Below are 22891 nucleotides of genomic sequence, written 5' to 3' on the forward strand. Positions count from 1 at the left end.
GACTCCACCCAGCCGAGACATGGACGGTTCTCCGTGCTCCCATTCGGCAGGCGGTACCGGTGCATCAAGGTTCAGACTAACAGACTCCTAGACAGCTTCTATTCCTATGGCCATAAGACTGTTAAATGGCTAGCGACTACTGTTCTCCCTCATACCTACGCTGCTGCTAAAATGATTAAAGGTATTACTACAGCTACGCTGCTGCTAAAATGATTAAATGTATTACTACAGCTACGCTGCTGTTTATTATTGATTGCCTAAACCATTAGTATACATCTATCCTGCTACTGGTCACTATTACTCCTGTTAACATACCGTAAAACTTCATTTAATAGGGTCTCCTGAGTGGCACAGTGGTCTAAGGCTCTGCATCGAACCCACGAGAGATTCTGGGTTCGAGTCCAGGCTCTGTTGCAGCCGGTTGCAACCAGCGGGCGGTGCACAATTGGCTCAGCGTCATCTGGGATAGGGGAGGGTTTGGCCGTCAGGGATGTCCTTGTCCCATCATGCACTAGTGACTCCTGTGGCAGGCCGGGCACAGTGCACGGTCGCTAGGTGTTTCCTCCGACACATTGGTGCGTGCGGCTGGCTTCCCGGGTTAAATGGACATTGTGTCAAGAAGCAGTGCGGCTTGGTTGGGTTGTATTTCGGAGCACGCATGGCAGGGAGTTGCAGCGATGAGACAAGACTGTAACTACCAATTGGGGAGAAAAAAAAGGGGTCATATTTTTATTTTTTTTATAAAATAATAATAATAAAAAACTTCATTTATTATCCAGAGCATTTATTTTCTTAAATCACTGAACAAAACAGGCGCTTATTAGGGACAGGCTTCTATTTGAGCCAGGCGTCTATTATCTTAATGCAAACAGCTTTTGCTCATTTGCACAGTTAATTGTTTAATTCTAGAATTTACTTCCAGCATTTTAATAAATTTCTATATTTCCTGCACCAATGTTTCATCATTTGCTTACAGTGTCATGTTTCTTGTCTTAGTATGCCTGTGTCACGCCCTGACCTTAGAGAGCCTTTTTATGTCTCTATTTGGTTTGGTCAGGGTGTGATTTGGGGTGGGCATTCTATGTTTTGTTTTCTATGTTTTTTCATTTCTATGTTTTGGCCGGGTATGGTTCTCAATCAGGGACAGCTGTCTATCGTTGTCTCTGATTGGTAGTTATCTTTGTTAGGGGCACTATAGCCCTGTGAGCTTCACGGCTAATTCTATGTTTATTGTTTTTGTTGGCGACATCATTATAATAAAAGTATGTCCGCTCACCACGCTGCACCTTGGTCTTCCTTGAACGACAGTCGTGACAGAACTACCCACCACCAAAGGACCAAGCAGCGTGGCCAGGAGGAGCAGGGATCCTAGGCTCGGGAGAAGAGAGAATGGAGGACATATTGGCAGTGGCGTGCCGTGGGCCTGGGGCCTGGGCCTTCAGTGATGTACTACACAGTCCCACCCGAATTAATCCACCTCTTATTACCATCAATATGATGCCATGGCTCTAGACACTATACATTTAGACAGAAAGGCAGTATAACCAGGCATTGCGTCACCTTGAAATTGACAAATTGACATTTTTGGGTAAACAGTGTTTACATGACACAATCAATGAGTCTTTTCAATATTTCCCTTCACCTTTTCATTGTGCAGCTCCGTTGCCCTGCGCGCTTGTTCTTTGAGCTGTAGATCCACTCCGGTGTCCCCAAAAGTTTTCAAAAGCACCATTGCTTGTTAGTGCCCAGCCGTACTTTGGTGTCTCGTTGCTGCCTTGGTTAGACAACTCAAGTTTGCAAAGCCAGTGTGGCTCCAAACACCAAATCGATCACTTGCAAATAATAGGCATTCCCAGCAGTACAGTTTGCAGTGCTTCTCGGAGCCTGTGAGCCATTGACAGCACTCGTAGTTGAAACTTTGAAAGTGGCGAGCGAACGAACCCCTTTCCCGCCTGTGACAGGCTTTGTGGCGTCGGGCGACCTCTCCTTACAATGTCTAACTTTTCTTAAAGTTCGTCTTGAGAATGGCGTTATAATTATATCCTCGACCAAATCGATATCTTCTCCTCCTTCTGCCATTGTGGGTTGAAAAAACAGCTTAGTAGTGCGCAAATTAATTCGTTTATCAAATTCAGTTTCCTAGATCTGCATAGACCAGCCCATAGGACCTGCCTCTCAATATTGGTAATCCAATCAAAAGACGTGCACGCACTACGCCTGCTAGCTGGCTCCTGTGTAACACTGGAGCCAGCCAGCAGGCGTACAATAGCCAACTCTAAAGCTGATTGGTTGACACTAAATTTTCATTTCCATTCACTATAAGCTACAAGCGCCCGCACTGTTGATTCTGAAGGCCTGAGGGCAGATTTTAGACCCCTGGCAACACATGATGGCTGAATATGATTGGATAAAAGATCTAACATAAAGACCAGCCCTCCAGATCTCAACCTGGGGCTGGAAGCAGTGTAACCAAGAGGAAAGCTATGAAATGAAGAGTATAACTCTTACTCTAGGGAATAATTTAATACATATTTGTGGGAAAATATATTTAAAAAAAAATTATATTCTGATGATGTTTAGGCCAGCAGAGAAGGCCTTGCAGGCCCTGACGGCCCACCACTGCATCTTGGACATGGGAGGAGGTTATGGCAGGGGACAAGACCCTGCCATGGAAACAGGCTGAAGTAGCGAGGGAGGAAATGATAGTAATAACATACTTTTTGGCAGTTTTTACTTCTGGGGGTCTGTACTCACGAAGTTGACTGTTTTGGTGCTTGCCAGTTAGCTAGCAGTTCTCAGCTGTTAGCAGCCAATGGCTAGCAGTTCTCAGCTGTTGGCAGCCAATGGCTAGCAGTTCTCAGCTGTTGGCAGTCAATGGCTAGCAGTTCTCCGCTGTTGGCAGCCAATGGCTAGCAGTTCTCCGCTGTTGGCAGCCAATGGCTAGCAGTTCTCAGCTGTTGGCAGCCAATGGCTAGCAGTTCTCAGCTGTTGGCAGCCAATGGCTAGCAGTTCTCAGCTGTTGGCAGCCAATGGCTAGCAGTTCTCAGCTGTTGGCAGCCAATGGCTAGCAGTTCTCAGCTGTTGGCAGCCAATGGCTAGCAGTTCTCAGCTGTTGGCAGCCAATGGCTAGCAGTTCTCAGCTGTTGGCAGCCAATGGCTAGCAGTTCTCAGCTGTTGGCAGCCAATGGCTAGCAGTTTCTTACTGGCGATAAAAACAGATAATTGACAGTTTTGAGTCATTACTGAATTATTTAATGTAACAAATCAAACATTAAACAATTCATTTAGATCCCGTGTTTATTTGAAACAAGCTTTTATTTGGTGAAATGTGTTCCGTTGCCCGGCTATTAAAAGGGAAAGGCTATTTGCGACTCAGCGTTTAATTGAAGTTTGACAGTTAGTACCATTAGTATATTACCGTAAATATTTACATATTCCTGCTACCAGTCACCTTCAGCCCTGTTTCCATGTATATCCGCCTTTCACGCTGACACTCTTACTTACACACTCTTACTTACACACACACACACACACACACACACACACACACACACACACACACACACACACACACACACACACACACACACACACACACACACACACACACACACACACACACACACACACACACACACACACACACACACACACACACACACACACACACACCCACCACTTATGCTGCTGGCATACTGTTTACTACTACGACTACTACTGCTACTATTATTAATTCTGCTACCAGTCACTTTCTCCTAATCCCTGCCTACAGTACATGTACATATCTACCTCAAGTACTCCAGTATTCCTGCACATTGTAAATCACTGACCCTGTACATACATTCTCAAAGAGTTCACATCCCTCGACTTGCTCCACATCTTGTTGTGTTACAAATTCAAAATGTATTATATTGTTGTTGGGTTTTCTCACCCATCTACACTCAATACCCCAGACATTTTTGCACATTTATTGAAAATGAAATACAGAAATATCTAATTTACATAAGTATTCACACCCCTGGGTCAATACATTTACATTTACATTTTAGTAATTTAGCAATACACGTTATAATCACTTTTTGGCAGCATTTTTTTTTTAAACTAATAAACAAATAAAACATATATACTGTACTATATATATATATACACAAAACACACAGTACCAGTCAAAGTTTTGGACACACCTACTCATTCAAGGGTTTCTTTATTTTTACTATTTTCTACATTGTAGAATAATAGTAAAGACATCAAAACTATTAAATAACACATATGGAATCATGTAGTAACCAAAAAAGCTAAATCAAAATATATTTTATATTTAAGATTGTTCAAAGTAGCCACCCTTTGTCTTGATCACAGCTTTGCACACTCTTGGCATTCTCTCAACCCGCTTCATGAGGAATGCTTTTCCAACAGTCTTGAAGGAGTTCCCACATATGTTGAGCACTTGTTGGCTGCATTTTCTTCACTCTGCGGTCCAACTCATCCCAAACCATCTCAATTGGGTTGAGGTCAGATGATTGTGGAGGCCAGGTCATCTGATGCAGCACTCCATCACTCTCCTTCTTGGTCAAATAGCCATTACACAGCCTGGAAGTGTGTTTTGGGACATTGTCCTGGTGAAAAACAAATGATAGTGGGACTAAGCGCAAACCAGATGGGATGGCGTATCGCTGCAGAATGCTGTTGTAGCCATGCTGGTTAAGTGTGCCTTGAATTCTAAATAAATCAGTGACAGTGTCACTAGCAAAGCACCATCACACCTCCTCCATGCTTCATGGTGGCAACCACACATGCAGTGATCATCCGTTCACCTGCTCTGTGTCTCACAAAGACACGGCGGTTTGAACCAAAAATCTCATTTGGACTCATCAGACCAAAAATACAGATTTCCACCGGTCTAATGTCCATTGCTCGTGTTTCTTGCCCCAGCAAGTCTCTTCTTATTATTGGTGTCCTTTAGTAGTGGTTTATTTTCAGCAATTCGATCATGAAGGCTTGAGTCACGCAGTCTCCTCTGAACAGTTTATGTTGGTGTGTATGTTACTCTTAAGCATTTATTTGGGGCTGCAATCTGAGGTGCAGTTAATTGCCAATTTCTGAGGCTGGTAACTCTAATGATCTGCAGCAGAGGTGCAGCAGAGGTGCAGCAGAGGTAACTCTGGGTCTTCCTTTCCTGTGGCGTTCCTCATGAGAGACAGTTTCATCATAGCGCTTGATGGTTTTTGCGACTGCACTTGAAGAAACTTTCAAAGTTGTCAATGTTCTGGATTGACTGACCTTCATGTCTTAAAATAATGATGGACTGTCATTTCTCTTTGCTTATTTGAGCTGTTCTTGCCATAATATGGACTTGGTCTTTTACCAAATAGGGCTATCTTCTGAATACCAACCCTACCTTGTCACAACACAACTGATTGGCTCAAACGCATTAAGGAAAGAAATTCCACAAAGTAACTTTTAGCAGGGCACACCTGTTAATTGAAATGCATTCCAGGTGACTACCTCATGAAGCTGGTTGAGTCTGTACATCTCTCCTCTCTCTGAGTCTATACGTCTCCCCTCTCAATTCAATTTCAATTTATGGGTTTTATTGGCATGGGAAACATGTTTATATTGGCAAAGCAAGTGAAGTAGATAAACAAAAGTGAAATAAACAAAAATGAACAGTAGACATTACACTCACAAAAGTTCTAAAATAAAGACATTTCAAATGTCATATTATGTCTATATACAGTGTTGTACCGATGTGCAAACAGGGAAAATAAATAAACATAAATATGGGTTGTATTTACAATGGTGTTTGTTCTTCACTAGTTGCCCTTTTCTTGTGGCAACAGGTTACAAATCTTGCTGCTGTGATGGCACACTGTGGGAGTTTCTCAAAATTGGATATGTTTTTCGAATTCTTTGTGGGTCTGTGTAATCTGAGGGAAATACGTGTCTCTAATATGGTCATACATTTGGCAGGAGGTTAGGAAGTGCAGCTCAAACAATATCATACAGACACGTCTCTGTGGCCTGACCTCCTGCTGGTTGAGATTAGGGGTCATCCAGAACTGTTGCGATGAAACATTATGAATTACCTGCTGCTGAGACAGACAGATAGGGTGAGGGTGTGTGTGTGTGTGTGAGTGTGTGTGTGTGTGTGTGTGTGTGTGTGTGTGTGTGTGTGTGTGTGTGTGTGTGTGTGTGTGTGTGTGTGTGTGTGTGTGTGTGTGTGTGTGTGTGTGTGTGTGTGTGTGTGTGTGGAGCCTGAAAGTAATGACAAACTGCACGCAGTGTGTGTGTGTGTTCATGCATTTTGTATATAGTATCAACCTCCTCAAACACACAGACATTGATGATGACAAACACACACACACACACACACACACACACACACACACACACACACACACACACACACACACACACACCGATCATTAGCTTCAGTAGCACATTCAGCCTGCATACGCCTTTGACAGAACCAGGTAAAGAGCTTTGGTTCAAAGGTTAACGAGGGCATTCACCCAACAGACAGCTTCTGCAGCTGCCATTTTGCTTTGCTTTAAAGCACATCTATACTGAGCATACCAAACATCAGGAACAGCTTCATAATATTGACTTCCACCTTCACCCCCTCCCCCGTCCCCTCCTAGAACAGCCTCAATTCATCGGGGCAGGTGTCAAGAGTGTTTCACTGGGATGCTGGCCCATGCTGACTCCAAAGCTTACCATATTTGTGTCAAGTTGTCTCGATGTCTTTTGTGTGGTGGACCAATCTTGATACACACCGAAAACTGTTGAGCGTGAAAAAAAACAGCAACGCTGCAGTTCTTGACACAAACCGATGCGCCTGGCACCTAACACCAAACCCCATTCAAAAGCACTTAAATATTTTGTCTTGCCCATTCAGCCTCTGAATGGTACACATACACAATCCAAGTCTCAATTGTCTATGTCATCCCTTTTATACTATGGCTATAATTTAACACATTTACCTCTAGAAATGTGTCCATTTACCTCTAGAAATGTGTCCATTTACCTCTAGAAATGTGTCCATTTACCTCTAGAAATGTGTCCATTTACCTCTAGAAATGTGTCCATCGTCCACTGAAGTAGCTAGCAAGTTTACTAGCTAGCTACAGGTGTTGCCTTGGTAACGAAACAAACACACTTGCTAGTTTAGCTGACCAAACCAACGGGTCTAGCATGCTATTATGACAATCGAATTCAACAATGCTAATAAAGTTTTCAATTTTACTTTTGCTTTCAAAAGCAGCACAAAACATTTAAAATGTAAGAATGAACTAAAGCCATCGAATTCTACCGATTCTCTGGATTACAACTAAATTATGAGTGTTCTATATTATGTATAGGATCATTAAAAAAATGCTACTTTTACATTACCGTGTAGTTTACCAATAAAATGGTCTGACGGGGATGTGGACCTACTCGCTATTCATATCCCGAAAGAAAGAACATATTTCAAAACAATACATTTTAATAGAAAGTTATTTGTGGATAAATCACCCTGATTAACTCTTTAGTCATATCCCAGTTTACCCTGATTAACTCTTTAGTCATATCCCAGTTTACCCTGATTAACTCTTTAGTCATATCCCAGTTTACCCTGATTAACTCTTTAGTCATATCCCAGTTTACCCTGATTAACTCTTTAGTCATATCCCAGTTTACCCTGATTAACTCTTTAGTCATATCCCAGTTTACCCTGATTAACTCTTTAGTCATATCCCAGTTTACCCTGATTAACTCTTTAGTCATATCCCAGTTTACCTGTTTGCTTATGGTCTTGCCTACACCTAGCGTCCTGTTTTTTAAAATTATATGAGCAAAACATACAACATTTTATTTGGAATTGCAAGCCAGACAAAATTAAAAGGACCTCTTTATATGAATTCAGAGGGCAGAAATTATTAAATATTAAAGCATTAGACCTCTCACTAAAGGCATCAGTCATACAAAAGTTATACTTAAATCCAAACTGGTTCTCTAGCAAATTAGTAAGAGCGTCTCACAGCATGTTCAAGAATGGCCATTTTCCCTTTATTCAGATTACAACCGCTCACTTGTGGTTATTTGAAAATTAAATCATCTCCAAAATATCGTTATTTTTTTAAACAAGCCATAGAAAGTTGGTTGCAATTTCAGTTTAATCAACCAGAAAATACAGAACAATACAAGAAATATTGTGGTTAAACTCAAATATACTCATTGATAAAAAAACTTTTTTCGATAAATGTTTTTAAAAATGTATAATCTTTGTAAATTATATCATAAATAGGACTGGTGGAGTTTTGTCACATTTATTTTTTTAAACTTTATTTAACTAGGCAAGTCAGTTATTTAAGAACAAACTCTTATTTTCAATGACGTCCTAGGAACAGTGGGTTAACTGCCTTGTTCAGGGCCAGAACGACAGATTTTTAACTTGTCAGCTTGGTGATTTGATCTTGCAACCTTTCAGTTTCCAGTCCAACGCTCAAACCACTAGGCTACCTGCTGCCCCACACATGCAGCTAACACAAATAAACTCTGCAAAAAAAGAAACGTCCCTTTTCAGGGCCCTGTCTTTCAAAGATCTTCATTGTAAAGGGTTTAAACACCGTTTCCCATGCTTGTTCCCATATCTGTGGAACGGTCGTTAAGACAATAACAGCTTACAGACGGTAGGCAATTAAGGTCACAGTTATGAAAACTTAGGACACTAAAGAGGCCTTTCTACTGACTCTGAAAAACACCAAAAGAAAGATGCCTAGTGTCCCTGCTCATCTGCGTGAATGTGCCTTAGGTATGCTGCAAGGAGGCATCAGGACTGCAGATGTGGCCAAGGCAATAAATTGCAATGTTCGTACTGTGAGACGCCTAAGACAGCACTACAGGGAGACAGGACGAACAGCTGATCGTCCTCGCAGTGGCAGACCATGTGTAACAACACCTGCACAGGATCGGTACATCCGAACATCACACCCGCGGGACAGGTACAGGATGGCAACAACAACTGCCCGAGTTACACCAGGAACACACAATCCCTCTATCAGTGCTCAGACTGTCCACAATAGGCTGAGAGAGGCTGGACTGAGGGCTTGTAGGCCTGTTGTAAGGCAGGTCCTCACCAGACATCACCGGCAACAAGGTCGCCTATGGGCACAAACCCACCATCACCGGACTAGACAGGACTGGGAAAAAGTGCTCTTCACTGACGAGTCGCGGTTTTGTCTCACCAGGGGTGATGGTCGGATTCACGTTTATCGTCAAAGGAATGAACGTTACACTGAGGCCTGTACTCTGGAGCGGGATCGATTTGGAGGTGGAAGGTCCGTCATGGTCTGGGGCGGTGTGTCACAGCATCATTGGACTGAGCTTGTTGTCATTGCAGGCGATCTCAACGCTGTGTGTTACAAGGAAGACATCCTCCTCCCTCATGTGGTACCCTTCCTGCAGGCTCATCCTGACATGACCCTCCAGCATGAATGACAATGCCACCAGCCATACTGCTCATTCTGTGCGTGATTTCCTGCAAGACAGGAATGTCAGTGTTCTGCCATGGCCAGCGAAGAGCCCGGATATCTATCCCATTGAGCACGTCTGGGACCTGTTGGATAGGAGGGTGAGGGCTAGGGCCATTCCCCCCAGAAATGTCCAGGAACTTGCAGGTGCCTTGGTGGAAGAGTGGGGTAACATCTCAGCAAGAACTGGCAAATCTGGTGAGGTCCATGAGGAGGAGATGCACTGCAGTACTTAATGCAGCTGGTGGCCACACCAGATACTGATTGTTACTTTTGATTTTGACTCCCCTTTGTTCAGGGACACATTATTCAATTTCTGGTAATCATATGTCAATGGAACTTGTTTAGTTTATGTCTCAGTTGTTGAATCTTATGTTCATACAAATATTTACACATGTTAAGTTTGCTGAAAAGAAACGCAGTTGACAGTGAGAAGACGTTTCTTTTTTTGCTGAGTTTATATGGAAATTACAAAAAATTACAACCAACTAATTGCAGCAGTACCACAAAAATGGAAGAGGCAAGTGGAAGGGGGAAAAAGTAAGGAACTTGTCTTTCGGCCCTTCAGCTTCATTAAATAGTACCCGCAAAACACCAGTCTCAACGTCAACAGTGAAGAGGAGACTCCGGGATGCTGGCCTTCTAGGCAGAGTTCCTCTGTCCAGTGTCTGTGTTCTTTTGCCCATCTTAATATTTTATTTTTATTAGTCAGTCTGAGATATCGGGGGGCTAGGGTCAGTTGGTTATATCTGGAGTACTTCTCCTGTCTTATCCAGTGTCCTGTGTGAATTTAAGTATGCTCTCTCTAATTCTCTTCTTCTCTCTTTCTTTCTCTCTCTCGGAGGACCTGAGCCCTAGGACCATGTGTCAGGGCGACGGGTACTATTGCGGGTACTATTTAATTAAGCTGCCAGTTGAGGACTTGTGAGGTGTCTGTTTCTCAAACTAGACACTCTAATGTACTTGTCCTCTTGCTCAGTTGTGCACCGGGGCCTCTCACTCCTCTTTCTATTCTGGTTAGACCCAGTTTGCGCTGTTCTGTGAAGAGAGTAGTACACAGCGTTGCACGAGATCTTCAGTTTCTCTCATGGAATAGCCTTCATTTCTCAGAACAAGAATAGACTGACGAGTTTCAGAAAAAAGTTCTTTGTTTCTGGCGGGTATGTGTATGTACGGATATATATCTATATTTACCCCCCCCACCACAAAAAAATATATACATTTACCCCAAAAATATATGAGGGATAGGAAATTATGCTGACAATTACATTGATGGATGAAAGCTACAATCTAGCCGCAATATTAAAGCTGATCTACCCCCTAAAACATACAAATTATTTAAAAAACAACAGAGCCTGTGGTTCCACCTAATTCCACCTCTTTAGTGGAAGGTTCTGGTGACCTGCAGCATACTGTATTTAACACGCTATATAACAGTACATACACCTGACATATAGTAACATAGACAACACAGTAGGTGATATCTGTATCTACAAGCACACGGTCATCTGTGTTCAGACTGGATATGACCGTCCAGACGTGATCCTTCTAGTAAGGAAGGAGGGAGAGGGGAAAAAGAGGTGAGAGATATGTACTGAGGGAGAGCTAGATTGTGAATGAGAGATGTAAATATGGAGGGAGGGAGGGAGGGAGGGAGGGAGGGAGGGAGGGAGGGAGGGAGGGAGGGAGGGAGGGAGGGAAGAAGGGAGGGAAGAAGGGAGGGAGGGAGGGATGGAAAGAGACGGTTGTAGCATGTGCTTCTGACCTCGTTCACTCCTCTGTCGGTAGACTGGCTAAATTATTCAAAAACACGCGTGCATACTGACACACACATACACACAGCGTTCTGCACAGGAAGTCCCCCCCTCCTCAGACGAAGCTCCAAGGCCGGATCTATAAATACACACTTCCTGTGTCCAGCACATAACCCCATGACATATCAACACACACACACACACACACACACACACACACACACACACACACACACACACACACACACACACACACACACACACACACACACACACACACACACACACACACACACACACACACACACACACACACGGATCCATCCATATTTGGTTACAAAGGTCAGAGGACTGCTAGTTGTCCCCAAGAGTCAATAACTAAAACATCCAAAACACTTCAAACATTTGAACTCCATTATCTGTTAAACATTAGTCTGCTGTTATCTCTCTGCCCTGCTGGGGAGCTGAATTCCAGAATTCCCAACAGGGCGGTTCAGATTTCTGGTAGCATGACCACGCCCATCCGGTCTCCTCGTTAACCTAATCACCAGGGTTGCTACGGAAACGACAGACAGACAGACAGAGACAGACAGACAGGCTATCAGGCTAATATACTTTATTGTTTGAAACCTGAATGTTTTATTTTATATTACCTTGCTACAAAGTAGCCTATAGGAAAAACCCGACCATGGAAATGCGGGAGGAATAATTTTAGAGTTTCAAATTTGGGGAAACGTAACAATTTATCCTACAATTTATTTCTACCTTTCTGCGTGCCAGTTATTAGTTTCATCCCTATTCCCTTCCCCTAGTCTCACACCCTATCCCCTAGTCTCACACCCTATCTCCTTTCCCCATCCCCTAGGCTCACACCCTATCTCCTTTCTCCATCCCCTAGGCTCACACCCTATCTCCTTTCCCCATCCCCTAGGCTCACACCCTATCCCCTAGTCTCACACCCTATCTCCTTTCCCCATCCCCTAGGCTCACACCCTATCCCCTAGTCTCACACCCCATCTCCTTTCTCCATCCCCTAGGCTCACACCCTATCCCCTAGTCTCACACCCCATCTCCTTTCTCCATCCCCTAGGCTCACACCCTATCCCCTAGTCTCACACCCCATCTCCTTTCTCCATCCCCTAGGCTCACACCCTATCCCCTAGTCTCACACCCTATCTCCTTTCCCCATCCCCTAGTCTCACACCCGATCTCCTTTCCCCATCCCCTAGGCTCACACCCTATCCCCTAGTCTCACACCCTATCTCCTTTCCCCATCCCCTAGGCTCACACCCTATCCCCTAGTCTCACACCCCATCTCCTTTCCCCATCCCCTAGTCTCACACCCTATCTCCTTTCCCCATCCCCTAGGCTCACACCCTATCCCCTAGTCTCACACCCTATCTCCTTTCCCCATCCCCTAGGCTCACACCCTATCCCCTAGTCTCACACCCCATCTCCTTTCTCCATCCCCTAGGCTCACACCCTATCCCCTAGTCTCACACCCTATCTCCTTTCCCCATCCCCTAGGCTCACACCCTATCCCCTAGTCTCACACCCTATCACAACAAAAGTCCTCTTTTCTCTGTATATATCAATGATTCCTTGATCCACCTCTACGCAGACGACAACATTCTGTATACTTCTGGCCCTTCTTTGGACACTGTGTTAACAAACCTCCAAACGAGCTTCAATGCCATACAACTCTCCTTCCGTGGCCTCCAACTGCTCATAAACACTAGTAAAACTAAATGCATGCTCTTCAACCGTTCGCTGCCCACACCTGCCCACCCGTCCAGCATCACTACTCTGGACGGTTCTGACTTAGAATATGTGGACAACTACAAATACATAGGTGTCTGGTTAGACCGTAAACTCTCTTTCCAGACTCACATTAAGGATCTCCAATCTCCCGGGTGGCGCAGTGGTCTAGGGCACTGCATCGCAGTGCTAGCTGCGCCACCAGAGTCTCTGGGTTCGCGCCCAGGCTCTGTCGCAGCCGGCCGCGACCGGGAGGTCTGTGGGGCGACGCACAATTGGCATAGCGTCGTCCGGGTTAGGGAGGGTTTGGCCGGTAGGGATATCCTTGTCTCATCGCGCTCCAGCGACTCCTGTGGCGGCCCGGGCACAGTGCGCGCTAACCAAGGGGGGCCAGGTACACGGTGTTTCCTCTGACACATTGGTGTTGCTGGCTTCCGGGTTGGAGGCGCGCTGTGTTAAGAAGCAGTGCGGCTTGGTTGGGTTGTGCTTCGGAGGACGCATGGCTTTCGACCTTCGTCTCTCCCGAGCCCGTACGGGAGTTGTAGCGATGAGACAAGATAGTAATTACTAGTGATTGGATACCATGAAAATTGGGAAGAAAATGGGATAATTATTTTTTTTTTTAAATAAAAAAGATCTCCAATCCAAAATTAAATCTAGAATCGGCTTCCTATTCCGCAACAAAGCATCCTTCACTCATGCTGCCAAACATACCCTAGTAAAACGGACTATCCTACCGATCCTTGACTTCGGCGATGTCATTTACAAAATAGCCTCCAACAGTCTACTCAGCAAACTGGATGCAGTCTATCACAACCATCCATTTTGTCACCAAAGCCTCATATACCACCCACCACTGCGACCTGTATGCTCTCGTCAGCTGGCCCTCGCTACATATTTGTCACCAAACCCACTGGCTCCAGGTCATCTATAAGTCTTTGCTAGGTAAAGCTCCGCCTTATCTCAGCTCGCTGGTCACCATAACAACATCCACCTGTAGCACGCGCTACAGCAGATATATCTCACTGGTCATCCCCAAAGCCAACACCTACTTTGGCCGCCTTTCCTTCTAGTTCTCTGCTGCCAATGACTGGAACGAATTGCAAAAATTGCTGAAATTGGACTTATATCTCCCTCACTAACTTTAAGCACCAGCTATCTGAGCAGCTTACCAATCGCTGCAGCTGTACACAGCCCATCTGTAAATAGCCCATCCAACTACCTACCTACCTCATCCCCATATTGTTTTTATTTACTTTTTATTTGCTCTTTTGCACACCAGTATTTCTACTTGCACATCATCATCTGCACATCTATCACTCCAGTGTTAATTTGCTAAATTGTAATTACTTCGCTACTATGGCCTATTTATTGCCTTAACTTCTTTGATATAGGGGGCAGCATTTTCACTTTTGGATGAATTGCGTGCCCATAGTGAACTGCCTCCTACTCTGTCCCAGATACTAATATATGCATATTATTATTACTATTGGATATGAAACACTCTGAAGTTTCTAAAACTGTTTGAATGATGTCTGTGAGTATAACAGAACTCATATGGCAGGCAAAAACCTGAGAAAAAATCCAAACAGGAAGTGATAATTCTGAGACTGGTCATTGTTAAACTCATCGCCCATCCCTGTAATATATGGATCTGTTTGCACTTCCTACGCCTTACACTAGATGTCAACAGTCTATAGAACGCTGAATGAAGCCTATACTGTGATGTGGCACCGGGTGGGAGGTGTTTGAGTCAGTGGTCTGGCAGATTACCAGTTCTTGGTCACGTGCATTTCTCATGATATTGCCATTTCTTACATTACTTATAGAGACTGAAAAGAATTCTCCGGTTGGAACCTTATTGGATATAAATGATAACAACATCCTGAAGATTGATTCTCTACTAAGTTTGACCAGTTTATTCGACCTGGAATATAACTTTTTTAAGTTTTCGTCCGACGTTTGCCTGCATCTGCGCGAGCGTTTGGACACGTGAACTACACATGCTAGCAAACGTAGCTAATTGGACATAAGTAATGGACATTATCGAACAAAACAACAATTTATTGTGGAACTAGGATTCCTGGCAGTGCATTCTGATGAACATAATCAAAGGTAAGGGAATATTTATGATGTAATTTCGGATTTCTGTTGACTCCAACATGGCGGAGAAATGTTGTTAAATCTGAGCGCCGTCTCAGATTATTGTATGGTGTCCTTTTTACGTAAAGTTTTTTTTAAATCTGAGACAGCGGTTGCATTAAGAACAAGTGTATCTTTAATTCTGTGTAAAACATGTATCTTTCATCACGTTCATATTTGACGTGGCTCTCGGTTACTCCGGATATTTTGGAGGCATTTCTTAACATGGCGCCAATGTAAACCGAGATTTGTGGATATAAATTGTCAGGACCCGGTGCGAGAAACAGTCACTAATAATCGTCAGAACCCAGAAGATGAGGCAGACACAGCAGTACTAGAGATGGTGGTTTAATTAAAGAACAAAATCTTCAGGCAAAGAAACTAAATCCACAATGTCCAAAAATAAAGCCAAGAGGCACAAAATGGAAATCCTCCAAAATACAAAAGAAACTCCACAAAGTGGTAAAAAACAGCAGGGAAAAACAAACCTCAAAAGACTACTCAAATAATACACAAGAACTAAACCAGAGAACCTCTGGAAAATCCAACAAGAGAAATATCTGTATAAAACAAGGCTTGGGCTGGGGCTGGGTGCTAACTTACAAACACTGAGCAAGGAACTGAGGAACACACAGGGTTTAAATACTAACAAGGGAATGACCTACAGGTGCAAACAATAATTAGAGCAAGAAAAACAAAAGGTACAAAAAAGGTGCAATGGGGACATCTAGTGACCAAAACCCGAACAGTCTTGGCCAAAACCTGACATAAATATGCACATTATCGAACAAAACAAAAATGTATTGTGTAACATGATGTCCTATGAGTGTCATCTGATGAAGATCATCAAAGGTTAGTGATTCATTTTATCTCTATTTCTGCTTTTTGTGACTACTATCTTTTGCTGGGAAAATGGCTGTGTTTTTCTGTGGCTATGTACTGAGCTAACATAATTGTTTGTTGTGCTTTCTCCGTAAATCCTTTTTGAAATCAGACATGTTGGCTGGATTCACAACATGTGTAGCTTTAATTTGGTGTCTTTCATGTGTGATTTCATACATTTTTTCTGGATTTTGGCCAAGGGGGACGCTACCGTCCCACCTATCCCAGAGAAGTTAACTCCTTACCCCATTTGCACACACTGTAAATACGTTTTTCTATTGTATTATTAACTGTACCTTTGTTTATCCCATGTGTAACTCTGTGTTGTTTTTTGTCGCACTGCTTTGCTTTATCTTGGCCAGGTCGCAGTTGTAAATGAGAACTTGTCTACCTGGTTTAATAAAGGGGAAATAAAAAAAATAAAAAAAATCTCCTAGTCTCGCATCCAATCCATTATTTTGGGCCGGCTAAGGAGTATTGGTGTCTCTGAGGGGCCTTTGGCCTGGTTTGCTAACTACCTCTCTCAAAGAGTGTAGTGTGTAAAATCAGAACATCTGCTGTCTCAGCTACTGGCTGTCACCAAGGGAGTACCCAAACGCTCAATCCTAGGCCCCACGCTCTTCTCAATTTACATCAACAACATAGCTCAGGCAGTAGGAAGCTCTCTAATCCATTTAAATGCAGATGATACAGTCTCATAATCCGCTGACATCTCTCCGGATTTTGTGTTAAACGCTCTACAACAAAGCTTTCTTAGTGTCCAACAAGATTTCTCTACCCTTAACCTTGTTCTGAACACCTCCAAAACAAAAGTTAGTATGGTTCGCTAAGAAGCCTCAGTCTCACACCCTATCCCCTAGTCTCACACCCTACCCCCTTCGTAGTCTCACACCCTACCCCCTTCGTAGTCTCACACCCTATCCCTTCCCCCTAGTCTCACAGGGTAAGGGAAGCATGTTACTACTACAACCTGGGTAAGGGAAGCATGTTACTACTACAACCTGGGTAAGGGAAGCCTGTTACTACTACAACCTGGGTAAGGGAAGCCTGTTACTACTACAACCTGGGTAAGGGAAGCCTGTTACTACTACAACCTGGGTACGGGAAGCCTGTTACTACTACAACCTGGGTAAGGGAAGCCTGTTACTACTACAACCTGGGTAAGGGAAGCCTGTTACTACTACAACCTGGGTAAGGGAAGCCTGTTACTACTACAACCTGGGTAAGGGAAGCCTGTTACTACTACAACATGGGTAAGGGAAGCCTGTTACTACTACAACCTGGGTATGGGAAGCCTGTTACTACTACAACCTGGGTAAGGGAAGCCTGTTACTACTACAACCTGGGTAAGGGAAGCCTGTTACTACTACAACCTGGGTAAGGGAAGCATGTTACTACTACAACCTGGGTAAGGGAAGCATGTTACTACTACAACCTGGGTAAGGGAAGCCTGTTACTACTACAACATGGGTAAGGGAAGCCTGTTACTACTACTACCTGGGTAAGGGAAGCATGTTACTACTACAACCTGGGTAAGGGAAGCATGTTACTACTACAACCTGGGTAAGGGAAGCCTGTTACTACTACAACCTGGGTAAGGGAAGCATGTTACTACTACAACCTGGGTAAGGGAAGCCTGTTACTACTACAACCTGGGTAAGGGAAGCCTGTTACTACTACAACCTGGGTAAGGGAAGCATGTTACTACTACAACCTGGGTAAGGGAAGCATGTTACTACTACAACCTGGGTAAGGGAAGCCAAGGGGGAGGAGCTAGACTAGAGGTAGAGAGTAGGGTGGAGCCATCATCAGTACTTGTTTTCAGGCCAGGCTCAATAGACTTAGACACACACACACACACACAGTAACACATAACATAACATACCAGTCAAAAGTTTTGACACAACAACCCATTCAAGGGTTTTTCTTTATTATTTTCTACATTGTAGAATAATAGTGAAGACATCAAAACTATGAAATAACACATATGGAATCATGTAGTAACCAAAAACGTGTTAAACAAATCAAAATATATTTTATATTTGAGATTCTTCAAAGTAGCCACCCTTTGCCTTGATGACAGCTTTGCACACTCTTGGCATTCTCTCAACCAGCTTCATGACGAATGCTTTTCCAACAGTCTTGAAGGAGTTCCCACATATGCTGAGCACTTGTTGGCTGCTTTTCCTTCACTCTGCAGTCCAACTCATCCCAAACCATCTCAAGTGGGTTGCGGTCAGGTGATTGTGAAGGCCAGGTCATCTGATGCAGCACTCCATCACTCTGGCCCAGCCAAAGCCCAGACTTGAACCTGATAGAACATCTCTGGAGAGACATGAAAATAGCTGTGCAGCGACGCTCCCCATCCAACCTGACAGAGCTTTAGAGGATCTGCAGAGAAGAATGGGAGAAACTCCCCAAATACAGGTGTGCCAAGGAAGTAGCATCAAACCCAATAAGAATCGAGGCTGTAATCACTGCCAAAGTACGGATTAAAGGGTCTGAATACTTTATTTTTAATACATTTGCAAAATATATATATATATATATATATGTTTTTTGCTATGTCATTATGGGGTATTGTGATGTCATTATGGGGTATTGTGATGTCATTATGGGGTATTGTGATGTCATTATGGGGTATTGTGTGTAGATTGATGATATATCCATTTTAGAATAAGGCTGTAATGTACCAAAATGTTGAAAAAGTCAAGGGGTCTAAATACATTCCGAATGCATTGTACATACAGACAGACCTACATACATACCTACTGTATGGTATAACAGAGCTCCAAATATGAACTGAGAGATGTTTCATTTCCTATTACTGCAGTGGAACTAACTCCAACCCTGAACAATGTATATTAGGCTACATAGTGTAGTATAGTGATGAGGAAAATCCCAGCAGTATAGGTGTTATTATTATACACCTATATATGGGAGTTCTGATATCTGTCCACACCTGTCTGTCTGTCTGTCTGTCTGTATGTCCACACCTGTCTGTCTGTCTGTCCACACCTGTCTGTCTGTCTGTCCACACCTGTCTGTCTGTCCACACCTGTCTGTCTGTCTGTCTGTCCACACCTGTCTGTCTGTCCACACCTGTCTGTCTGTCTGTCTACACCTGTCTGTCTGTCTGTCCACACCTGTCTGTCTGTCTGTCTGTCTGTCCACACCTGTCTGTCCACACCTGTCTGTCTGTCTGTCTGTCTGTCCACACCTGTCTGTCCACACCTGTCTGTCTGTCTGTCCACATCTGTCTGTCTGTCTGTCTGCCTGCCTGTCTGTCTGTCTGTCGTGCAAACACTGTATATAGCCATAATATGTCTTTTGAAATGTCTCTATTCCTTTGGAACTTGTGAGTGTAGTGTTTACTGTTCATTTTATTGTTTGACTTTTGTTTATTATCTACTTCACTTGCTTTGGCAATGTTAACACATGTTTTCCATACCAATAAAGCCCCTTGAATTTAATTGAATTGAGAGGAGAGAGAGACACAGAGACAGAGAGACAGATATCACAGCAAGCAAGATTTGTGACCTGTTGCCACAAGAAAAGAGCAACCAGTGAAGAACAAACACCATTGTAAATACAACCCATATTTCTGTTTTTTTTATTTTCCCTTTTGTACTTTAACTATTTGCACATCATTACAACACTGTATATATACACAATGACATTTGAAATGTCTTTATTCTTTTGGAACTTCTGTGAGTGTAATGTTTACTGTTAATTTTTTATTGTTTATTATCTACTTCACTTGCTTTGGCAATGTTAGCATATGTTTCCCACGATAATAAAGCTCCTTGAATTGAATTTGAATATAGATAGAGAGACCGCCCTTAAAAGAGTGAGAAGGACCCACTTCCTGTGTCAAATTGCCTCTGACATTCCACACACTCTCTCTATCCCCCTCTCTCTCTCACTATTTTCTCCTCGCTCCTTTGCTCTCTATGGGGGGCTTTGTCTACTATTTCAGGCACAAGAAACTGATTCATTCCCCGAACCAAACATGATCCTCAAAAACTCCAAACTTCTCTCTCTCTCTCTCTGTCACACACACACCATAAAAGTACTCTCTCGTTTCATACACGCCACAAAAAAGCTAGCTCACAAACCCTGGCACACACACACACACACACACACACACACACACACACACACACACACACACACACACACACACACACACACACACACACACACACACACACACACACACACACACACACACACACACACACACACACACAGAGAGAGAGAGTCTCTGTGGGATGCAGCAGATGTATGTGGGAAAATCAGGCATCATCTAAACTTACACGGCAGGAAATGAAATCACAGCCTCATATCATAGGAAATAAATCCCAACGCAGACCATGCACTGAGGATTGAACCAGGACACACACACGACCCGTCAGTCACTGGAGGCAGCAAAAGATCTGAGCAAGTATGCCAATCTGTGTGTGAGTGCCTTTTGAAGTGTGTATGTCAGTGTCCCCAGGGCAGGGCTGTCTGGGGTTACTGAGCATTCCGGAGACCACTGATGTGGGTGTGATGTTACCTGTGCCAGCATGAGACACACACCTGCCTCCACCTGTGCGGTTTTCTATGACTCTCTGTGTGTGTGCGTGTGCGTGTGTGTGTGTGCGTGCGTGTGTGTGTCCTCAGGGTCAGATTAGAGGGAGGCAGATCTTTGGCAGCCAACAGCACCAACTGACCTAGTACGTGCCTGTTGGAGAATCTCAATTTCTTCCTCTCTCCTTCTCAAAACAGTGAAGTTAAACATTGTTTTTATTTAACCTATATTTAACTAGGCAAGTCAATTCAGAACAAATTCTTATTTTCAATGACGGCCTAGGAACAGTGGGTTTAACTGCCTTGTTCAGGGGCAGAACGACAGATTTTTACCTTTTCAGCTCAGGGATTCGATCCAGCAACCTTTGCCCTGTTTGACCTCTACACCCCAGCAAATCTGACCACATAGACAATAGGAGGTAAAGCTACAGAATGGGTATTTTTAGGCAATTATGTATTTTACCATTTTAAGACAATAGCACTTTTGCATCCAAGATGGACTGTGGGCTATATGACGACTTGTGCTATCCTACTAAGACCACAACGATCTCTTCCGGTCTGGAGGATAAATTAGCACGGGCTGGTGAGGGGGTGCTGGATGCGCATGAAGCACCGGTTGGTTCCAAGAGACTCACGCATTCCTAACAGTTTGCTTCCTCGCGATTCCCGATGACATCATTCCCATCCATCGCGCACCGCATGGCGTTTCCACTACCCCACCCCTTCTTCACACCCTCCGGTTACCGGAGAAGCCCCGGGGTCTCTCACCCATCCTCAACGGACAGGCCCCCGTTTACTCCAGGCCGGCCCTCACCTCAGTATCTGAGAGACACCCGTACATATACACAGGGCAACCAATCGAAACCCTACCGCAGGAGCCTAAAAATGCTCGAGCTGAATTACCGGGGGATGGATGTGAGTTAGCGAAGGAGACGCCACAAGAGCAGTTCACAGAACAGCCCATAATAACCTCAATCAGAACGGACCCCCAGTCTCTGAGACACAAAGACCCGGGAGAGACACGGGAGTCACGGGCGGCTCGCGACCAAATATGGGTCGAGTCCAAGATTTACTACCGACCACTATGCCCCCATAGACCACAGAGCAGCGCACACACACACACACACACACACTGCTACCTTATTAACCACGAGCAACACACATGTCAAAGTCATAGCCTATCAATACCCTATGCTATGGAAACCTAGATTCCGGTTTTCCCAGTCCATCGAAGTGATTCATTGGTAGAAATGGAACAATACTTCAATAGAATACACAAAGGACCCGGCAGTCTCGTGCCCTTACCAGCGCGGAGTGAGCGAGCAGCGCCGCGATGAGCGCCATGAAACAAGGCGGCAGCTTCATGCTGTGGCCGGGGGGCGCTAGCCTTCACGGGAAAAACAAAAGCGCTTCTCTCCTCTCTCCGTATTCGGTAGGCAGTAGTCTCCAACTTCAGAGCGGACCACCCCTCCTCGCGAACATCCGTCTGGCGTTTTATTAATCCGTCTCGGTAAAACGCTAAACCCGCGTGTGTTCTCTCTGGTAATGGAACCAGGTTTAAAACGATGGGAGATTCCTTCTTCCTGCAAGGGAGCCCCTTTTCTCTTTATTTTCTTTAGTCCCCCTCTTTTGGACTTTATGTGCTCGAGACCTGATAGATGTACTACCAGGAGACGCCAGCCCTCTGCTCTCTGATGATCCGTTTGACTACGCGCGTCGGCCTGGGAGAGGGTTTTCACTATAGTTACCCCAGCCACAAAGTAAAAATTGTCAATATCGTAAAACTGCATGAAAACAAAAATTTGCTTTTTGGCCTTAATTTAAGGTTAGGGTTCGGCGTAAGGTTCGCAGTGTGGTGATGTTTAAAATAACTAATTTAAGAGAAACTGTAGAAATAGGCGGGGTTCATGACTTTGTGGCTGTGGTAACTAGGGACGAGCCTGGGAGTCAGTCTGGCAGGAGGTTGTGTGTGTGTGTGTGTGTATTGGGGGGGGGGGGGTCTCCTCTGGTGGGCGAGGCGAGGATGCCCCCTGCAGCCCCGAATAGGCACCCTCAGGCTGTTCCATCACCGCCCCTGACACACACCTCCCAACGAAACCGCAACCGGGGCCGAAGTAGGGCACATTCCACACTGCAGGGGACATTGGACGCATCGCCAGCGGTTATAGGGGGCGTGTCTGTGTTCACTGGGTCTCGGGTGTGCCCAAGACCCCCAGACCATCCGGCTACTGGCCCCGTTTTCCAACCGAACAATAATAACCCGAGTCA

The 22891-nt window shown here is 44.3% G+C and overlaps 1 protein-coding gene across 1 annotated transcript in view; it reads right to left on the reverse strand.

Annotated features, from left to right (window-relative positions):
* LOC129830723 (RNA-binding protein 25-like) overlaps window positions 1-22517 on the reverse strand; it is a 53377-nt gene extending 30860 nt beyond the window's left edge. Inside the window, exon 1 of the mRNA XM_055893365.1 lies at window positions 21929-22517. Coding sequence (XP_055749340.1) covers window positions 21929-21988 — 60 coding nt within the window. The 5' untranslated portion in view covers window positions 21989-22517. The remainder of the gene's footprint in view (window positions 1-21928) is intronic.
* Between the last annotated feature and the right edge of the window lie 374 nt (window positions 22518-22891).

This window comes from Salvelinus fontinalis, chromosome 32, assembly GCF_029448725.1.
Source record: "Salvelinus fontinalis isolate EN_2023a chromosome 32, ASM2944872v1, whole genome shotgun sequence".
NCBI classification, from domain to species: domain Eukaryota; kingdom Metazoa; phylum Chordata; class Actinopteri; order Salmoniformes; family Salmonidae; genus Salvelinus; species Salvelinus fontinalis.